At 49.8% G+C, this 8,986-nt stretch overlaps 1 protein-coding gene across 1 annotated transcript; it reads left to right on the forward strand.

The window, feature by feature from the left end:
* Nucleotides 1-2,491: 2,491 nt before the first annotated feature.
* LOC149676428 (uncharacterized) lies at nt 2,492-8,741 on the forward strand. The gene is made up of 5 exons (XM_089838732.1): nt 2,492-2,539; nt 2,825-2,990; nt 3,034-3,642; nt 3,777-4,108; nt 8,304-8,741. The coding sequence occupies exons 1-5, from the start codon at nt 2,492-2,494 to the stop codon at nt 8,739-8,741; spliced, it is 1,593 nt and encodes a 530-aa protein (XP_089694858.1).
* Nucleotides 8,742-8,986: the final 245 nt, after the last annotated feature.

Raw genomic sequence — 8,986 nt, forward strand, 5'->3', positions numbered from 1 at the left:
GGTTCAATTTGGAATATGATGGGGAGGGGCGCTGATAAGGCCCCCAGCTATGTGTAGCGCCTAATCAAGGGTTCTGACATACAATTATTATGAAAAATCTTCAGGATGACGATGATAATGTATGAAATGCTAGAGGTTTGTCTAAATTCTAATCTTAAAGAACACTAGAATGTATAAACGCCATATTAAATCATATTCTCTAATCAACATGTTGAGAATAACAGCTTAGAATAACTTTTCTTTCTTTCATAATTTAGGGCAATGATTTTCATGTGGCCATTTTTAAAGATGGCGTCGATAATTTCGGCTTCGAGATATCCATTTTCTGTTGTTTATTACGTTAATGAAAATCATCTATTCAAAAAAGGAATTTCAAAAAGATTTATATATATGAAATATATTTAGCATTTCCAGCAGTCATTTTCGAAGATGGCGCCCAAACTATCAGTAACACGTCTTCAATATTCAAGTATAATGCTAAGACGGTCTTCAACATAATTATTACCAATTTTTGAACCATATACTGTATCTATATGACATTGATGGCGGCCATTTTCCAACATGGCAGCCAAAATATCTAGTAAATGGCTTCAAAATTTTACTATGAGGTTCACACAGCACTGATTGTAATACCTATCAATTTTCATAATTTTACAACAACATGGTGAAATATACTGTACCAAACATTAACGGCGGCCATTTTCCAATATGGCGACCAAAGTATTGAACACAGAGCTGTAAAGTTTGGCCATGATGTTCATGTGGTTCCAATCATAACGTGTACCAATTTTCATAATTTTTGAAGAAGAACGTGGAATACATTGAAGCTGGCATTTCCGGCAGCCATTTTCCAAGATGGCGGCGAAAGCTCGCGCTCTACAGCAGGGGACTTTTAGTATATTTTTTCTTGGGTCAAAAACAACACATTTCGAAGATGGCGCCCAAACTATCAGTAACACGTCTTCAATATTCAAGTATAATGCTAAGACGGTCTTCAACATAATTATTACCAATTTTTGAACCATATACTGTATCTATATGACATTGATGGCGGCCATTTTCCAACATGGCGGCCAAAATATCTAGTAAATGGCTTCAAAATTTTACTATGAGGTTCACACAGCACTGATTGTAATACCTATCAATTTTCATAATTTTACAACAAAATGGTGAAATATACTGTACCAAACATTAACGGCGGCCATTTTCCAATATGGCGACCAAAGTATTGAACACAGAGCTGTAAAGTTTGGCCATGATGTTCATGTGGTTCCAATCATAACGTGTACCAATTTTCATAATTTTTGAAGAAGAACGTGCAATACATTGAAGCTGGCATTTCCGGCAGCCATTTTCCAAGATGGCGGCGAAAGCTCGCGCTCTACAGCAGGGGACTTTTAGTATATTTTTTGTTGGGTCAAAAACAACACATGTACCAATTTTCATCTTTATGTTCAAATGTTCTAGGTCAAACCCTAAAAGTCCTGGGCTACAAACCAATGAAAGCCAGGGCAAGATTCAGGTACTTCATCGTCACGGAAGTGCGTTTCCGCAACAGCAAAGACAGCAGTGTTTGTTGTGAGCATCTGAGGGTAAAGTTCCGACCATAGTTCGCGTTTACGACCGCTTTGTACATTCAAAAATGACAGTTTAAAACAACTTTTATTTACACGTGTTCTCCGGCGTGGATTCTTTCTCCCATGCCAACCTCAATGAGCACTCGCCTCATCAGAGGTCCCGGCCAACGGGCGCGAATTTTTGCGCTGATGTCCAAGGTACCGTCGGGGTGACCAGAGCTCCTGAGGAGTAAGATCCATTTTTATAAACACTGCCTCGAAATCAGGTCTATCCTTCAGAGTAGGGGTGCGCTGAAGAATGGGCTCTCTCGCAATCCCAACGTGGTCTTTATATTCGCGGCTTCAAAGTGCTGCGGAGGCCTCCTGTTGACTCTCTAGACAGTGTTCCTCACCTCTCTCAGAGTACCTCGGTTAAGGCTGTGCAGCAGACCCGCCCTGACCCATCGGCCTTCGACAGCGTTCCTTCTGGGGGTATGGCTCATGACCCGAGACTCTTCCCGGATCACTACAGGGTGAATCGCGCTTCCTCCCAGTGGGCTCCGCCACCGATGGCCTATCAACATCAACGCACTATCCGTTCACCATACCCTCCACAGCAACCGCTTTATTTTCCCATGGCCTACCACGGCTCGCATTATCCACTCGATACTACCTCCCCTAACCTTGTGCCCCTTGGCCGCCATTGTTGACCACCCACTTCCTTTTCTCCACCCACAACCCTTCCTGTCACATCCCCTCGTCAGTCACTTCCCCCCTCTTGTAGCTCCCGTCCTAGAGGCCTTGCCATTGCTCACCTAAACGTGCGTGCCCTTCGGAAACAAGTATCCTCTGTCCACCTCCTCCTTACTACAAAGGCTCTTGACATACTCTGCCTGACTGAAACGTCACACATATCTCGGGATATAACTTCCACAATGTCAATCGGTCTTCCGGCCGTGGTGGAGGGGTTGCCATCTACTGGCGTAAAAATCTCCCGATCACCCCACTGACTCACACCTGCCCTCCGTTGGAGATCACCTTTATCAAGCTCTCTCTACCCTCGTCTCGTCCTGTTGTTATTGGCGCGCGTTACATACCTCCACAGGCTCCAGAAGCCCATTTTAACGCGCTGAAAAATAGTTTAGAATTCTATCCAGACCTCTCACCCTTGGGAACTTTTTCTTCTCCGGGACTTCAATTGTGACGCCCTTAAACGTCTTGACTCCCGCGGCAAACTGCTGAAATCTGCTACTACAGGTCTTAAGCAGTTGATTGAAACTCTTACTCGTGTGACCCTCAATACGTCGACCCTTATTGACCATATCTACGTTAGCGACCCACAGAGTTTGTCACACGGCCGTCGATTCCGTTGGCATCTCAGACCACGACCTTATTCTCTGTGTCCGCAAAATATCGCGCCTACCGAAGCCTACGGTAATTCTGAAAACTCGTTCCTACCGCGCTTTTTCTCCCGAAGCCTTCTGCTCGTTTCTTAACGCGTCTCTAGCCTCCGTCCCTCCATCGTTGTCGGTTGATGAACTGTGGCATCATCTTAGCAGCTCATTAATCTCTGCCCTTGATCTTTGTGCCCCCACTGTGTCGCGTCGTGATTGTACCTCATCCCTCCCTTGGTTTACTCCAGCAGTGCGCCACCTAGCGTACCTCCGCGACCACCATCGGGCGCGCCGCCATGGTGCCAATGGTGCCCACCATGATGTTCAATTTCGTTACTTCCGTAACGCTGTTAATGCTCAACTCATACAAGACAAACGCAATCACCTTCGCTCAGCGATCGCGGATTGTACCGGGAACTCGCGCCTTCTTTGGAAAACCTTGAAACGGAATCTATCGACACCCTCTTCCGGCGTCACAGAGCTGCGCGCAGCCACTGGCACTGTTACTGATCCCCAGGCCCTGGCCGACTTACTTAATTCGACCTTCACAGCATTCATCCCTAGACCCGTTGCTGGTGTTCCTCCACCCTCACTCACACCAAACGCCTTGTTCTCTATACGGGATACGACAGTTGAAGAAGTCTTTGCCCTGCTCAAAGCCATATCGGGCAGTAAAGCCACTGGTGCCGACGGTATCCCCCCTCATATCTCAAGGGTTCCGCCATCCTCTTAGCTGAACCTTTGACTCACCTCCTCAATGAGAGTTTCCGTACCTCCGTGTTTCCTCTTGACTGTAAACTTGCTCGCGTTTGTCCAATCTTTAAAGGGAAGGGCGAACGCACGGATCCGAACAACTACCGGCCTATTGCTATTCTTCCCGCGGCTTCTACGATCTGCGAGCGGGTCGTGCAATCCCAACTGCAAACATTTCTTCACGACAACAATGTACTTTATCCTTTACAATCTGGTTTTCGCCCCCAACATTCTACGACTACCTGTGTTTTCAACCTCGTTGAAACAATTGTTACTCATGTCTCTGAGAGTAATTTCGTTGGGGTGGTGTTTCTTGACATTGCCAAAGCGTTTGATTCTGTCAATCATGAAATCCTCCTCGGTATCATCGCGTCGGTTGGTGTTACTCCGTCCACCTACTCGGTGGTGGGGGATGCGGTGCTCTCAGTAATGAGAGCTAGCGAACTCCCTAAGCCGTTTAAGGTAATGTTCCGCACTAGGGACCAGATCACCAAAGAGCCGGCGGTGCTGTTCCGGCGCCTAAAGGCCCTTAACGAAGGCTTTGCAACCGAATATTGGAAATGTATCCGGACATACGTGGACAGGGCCGTCCGGTACTGGGTACTGTCCATCGATGGCTCCTCGCTGGACGCCATTAAGAATGCTGGTTTCGTGGGCTTCACTGGAGTGGACAAGGGTTCCTTCAAACTCCTACAGCACACGGAAACCACCAAAACAACTGCAGCCGAATCTACGGCAGGGGGTGGGACTAGCGAGATGGGGGATATCGCTGTGGAGCTCGCTGGTGTCGCTCTAGGCACAGAGGGGGAGGGGGTGGCTCATTCGGAAGCTTGTTCTTCCATGGATGAGTCCACCCTACTGGAAGAATCGGATGGGACCCTTCGGGATCCAGCCGATGTGCGTTCTAGTGGTCCTGATGAGGGGGAGGATCTTGGGACTGGGAGCTTGCCTGTCGGGGGGGGAGGTGCCACTAGCTCTCTCGGGACCGATGAGGTGTAGCTAGGTCCCTTCTGAACCCCTCTCTTAAGGACCATAGGGACGCTACGTGCAATTCAAATCAATCTGCACCATAGTAAGGCGGCCTCTGCGGTACTCTGCAGGAGGTTTGCTATAGAGGGCCTTGATCTGGCCCTCATACAAGAACCGTGGATTTGCCATGGCAAAATCCTCGGTCTTGACGCGGCGGGGTCACTATTTTATGACCATACTGCTGCTAGACCTAGGGCGTGTATTCTGGTTCGGAGGGATCTTTGTTGTATCTCTCTACCGCTGTACACATCCCAGGACACGGCGGCCGTGAAACTAGTCCTGGCCACTGGGCATGCCAAGTTGACTATCACGGCTGCCTCTGCATACTTTGCCCACGACGCGTACTCTCTCTCCCGACAATTGAGGTGATCAATTTGGTCAATCAATGTGAAAAGAGAAGGGACAAACTAATCATTGTCTGCGACGCCAATGCTCATCACATCACGTGGGGCAGTTCTGACTGCAACAGGAGAGGTGATGATTTACTAGAATATTTAGTTGGTTGTAAACTCTATATTCTTAATCAAAACAATGAACCTACTTTTGTTACTTCTAATAGAAGGGAGGTCATTGACCTCACGCTAGCCACGGAAAACCTCGTGTCTTCCGTGTCTAACTGGCATGTGTCTAATGAGCCACCTCTGTCGGATCATAGGCACATCTGCTTTACTGTCGCGACTACCTCTGTCCCGGCGGGGACGGAGATACGCAATCCAAAACGGACTAATTGGGCCGGCTATAGGGAAGACCTAATCCTACGCTACGGAGGGGGTCACACTCCTAAACTTACTTCACCAAAGGATCTTGATAGGGCTGCTGGTGATTTACAGTGCTCGAGGCTTGTCCCTTGGTGGAACGCGGATCTCAGCCGGCTTCGGAAATACACGCGCAGGCTCTTTAACAAACCCAAGCGCACGGGTGACTAGGCTAGATACAGGCAGTCCCTTAACACCTACAACAAGGCCATTAGAGCTGCTAAGAAGGACTCCTGGCGAACGTTCTGTGAGCAAGTCTCCAATAGCCCTGCTACGGCTGGGGTCATGAAGATTCTAGCGCACGACAGCACACATCGACTTAATTCTATTAAGCTGCGGGAAGGTGTGTACACTTAGTCTGGGGCTGAGACTCTTAAGCACATGCTGGAGGTCCTTTTTCCTGACTTTACTTTTATCAATCAAACAAACCCCGACTCTCTCTACCCTGTCCTGCACAGGGCTAAGAGGGAAGACTGGCTTGTAGCCAGACAGGTTGTCACGATTCCTAAGCTTCGGTGGGCTGTCAACTGTTTTGAGCCCTACAAGTCTCCGGGACCCGATGGGGTCTTCCCTCTGCTTTTCCAGGAGGGCCTAGACCACATCGCCTCTCCGCTATGCAAGATTTACAGACTCTGCGTTGCTCTCGGTCACATACCTCGAGACTGGAAATGCTCTAGAGTCATCTTTATTCCCAAGCCCGGGAAGGCTTCCTACCTCGAGGCGAAGGCATTTAGACGCATATGCCTGACCTCCTTCTTCCTCAAAATTATGGAGAAGCTGGTGGACAGGTACATTAGAGACGAGGCACTTTCGGTAGATCCTCTCTCTTCTTCACAATTTGCTTACCAAAAAGGCAAATCCACTGAGACGGCCCTTCACGGCCTTACGAAGGGCATTCGAGTTTCAGGAAATTTCACTGGCCGTCTTTCTCGATATTGAGGGGGCCTTTGACAAGGTCTCTAGCTCGGTTATTACTGAAGCTGTTAAGAGATTTGGCATCAGCGACTCTCTTGGCCGCTGGATCAAGTCCATTCTTACCGACCGCGAGGTGTCGGCGTACCTCCTTGGGGACTCTCTAGGGGTGACTACCAGCAGGGGCTGCCCTCAGGGTGGAGTGCTCTCCCCCCTGTTGTGGTGCCTGGTGGTCGACAAACTCTTGGGGAGGCTCGGGGGTGCTGGGGGCTGTAGCTGCTTCGGGTATGCGGACGATGTAGCGATAGTCTTTACCGGGAAGTTCCCGGATACTGTTAGAGCGCTTATGAGATCTGCTCTCTCTAGCGTGGAGCAATGGTGTCGGGCGGTTAACCTCACCGTTAATCCTGATAAAATTGTCCTTGTTCCTTTTACGAGGAAGAATACTAAGGATCTGTTCAATGATATATCTTTCTTTGGCCAGGTCCTGACAAAGTCCACCGAGGTGAAATACCGGGGGGTGACCCTTGATTGCAGACTCACTCACATGGAAGCCGCATCTTGATCGGTGTATTAAGAAGGCCAAGATGCTCTTCTGGAGGACCAGGAGCTCTGTCGGCCAGACTTGGGGCCTCAACCCCAAGGCTGTACACTGGCTCTATACTGGGATCATCAGACCCATACTATCTTACGGGGCACTTGTCTGGTGGACAAGGTTCCGGCTTAAGACGGTGCAGGCTGCCCTGCGCAAGCTTCAAAGGCTTGCCTGCATTGGTGTTACGGGGGCCTCATCAACCCCAACTGCTTCCCTGGAGGTGCTCCTTGACATGCTTCCTCTTCATCTCTTCATTGAGGAGGAGGCTGTCATGGGGGCCTACAGGCTCAACATTAGTGGCTGCTGGGTTCCAAGACTTTGGGATTACAGCCATACGAAGCTCTTTCGGGAGTACGCCGCACTTGAGCCGTCGCTAACGATGTGCTCTGACAAAACCGTCACCAGTTTTGATTTCACTAAGCCATTCAGCATCCACTTTCCCAGTCGGGCCGAGTGGACTAACCTGCTGCCTCTTGGCACTGGGGGTGAAACTATTTGGTTCACCGATGGTTCCAAGACTGATTCCGGCGCTGGCGCCGGCTATTACGGCCAACCCACAAGGGTCGGCTTTTCTGCTTGCCTGGGCACCTTCGCTAGTGTGTTCTAGGCGGAAATTGCCGCGATCTGTTATTGGGCAGATTACTGAATTAACAGGGGTAAACCGGACGGACTGTGAGAATTTACTCTGACAGCCAGGCCGCCCTGAGCGCTCTGAACCAGTGTCAGATTACCTCTCAACTGGTGCGCAGCTGCCTTGATCTGCTAGCGCGACTGGCATCCTGCAACAGGGTTCTGTTGTACTGGGTGCCAGGGCATAGCGGATATCATGGCAATGAGCAAGCTGATAGATTTGCGAAAAGGGGTGTGGAGGCCAAGCTCTTGGGGCCGGAGCCGGCCGTCCCCATCCCCTACAGGCACGTCAAACGGTGTCTGCATGACAGGTTGACTGTCATACAAAACCAGCTCTGGCATAACATGGAGGGCCAGAGACAGACAAAACTGTTAGTCAAAGGTCCCTTCAGGTCTCGTGCTAGAGACCTAATTTCGCTCATCAGACGGGATATTAGGCTGGCCACCGGTCTTCTGACCGGGCACTGTCGGCTTAATAGGCACCTCCATCTGATGGGTTTTGCCGACGACCCTCTCTGTAGGTCGTGTCAGGAGAATGAAGAAACATCCGCTCACGTACTTTGCGAGTGCGACTGCTTCGCCTCGCTTAGACTAGAATATTTTGATTCACACACTTTGGAACCCTCGCGGGTCTCCTCTATTACGGTGGAGCGAATTCTTCGCTACGCTGTGGCCACAGGTCAATTCAAGGCCTGAACACCAGGGTGCACAATATGCCTGTGGCATCGGTGCAAGGGCGCGAGCCCCCCTTCTCACTAATAATAATAATACTCCGTCCACTCTTGAGTGGTTCGCGTCGTATCTCCGTAATCGGTCCCAATACGTCGCCCTCGGCCAAACCGCTTCTGCATCTTTACCGTCCTCCCTCGGTGTAACTCAGGGTAGCGTCCTTGGCCCTATCTTGTTCGCTCTCTACATCAACGCGATTCCCGCCTCCCTTCGTCATAGTACCGCACATCTCTTTGCCGATGACACAGCATCGGTGACCGTTTCCAAAGATCCTGTCGCCCTACTTCGTTTTATGGACGATGATGTGGCGCATTTGGAACAGGCTCTGGACAACCTCCATCTCCGCCTCCAAAAGACGAAATCCACGTTCCCTCAAACCTTCCCTTGATGTCGGTCTTTTGAACCTCCTCTACAAAACTATGGTTCAACCCTTATTTGACTATGGCAACATCCTGTACAACTCGGCTTCAGCCTCCTCCCTTCGCTCCCTCCAAACTCTACAAAACTGCGCTGCCAAAACTAAACTTGGTTCAACCCGACGCTCTTCAGCCACTGACGCCCGCGCCAAGCTGGGTTGGCTTACTCTCTGTCAGCTCTACACCCTCCACATGTACCTTTTCTTGTACCGTCTCC

This window comes from Phalangium opilio, unplaced genomic scaffold, assembly GCF_054372755.1.
Source record: "Phalangium opilio isolate 3A_F unplaced genomic scaffold, DU_Popi_V2 ptg000046l_1, whole genome shotgun sequence".
NCBI lineage: Eukaryota > Metazoa > Arthropoda > Arachnida > Opiliones > Phalangiidae > Phalangium > Phalangium opilio.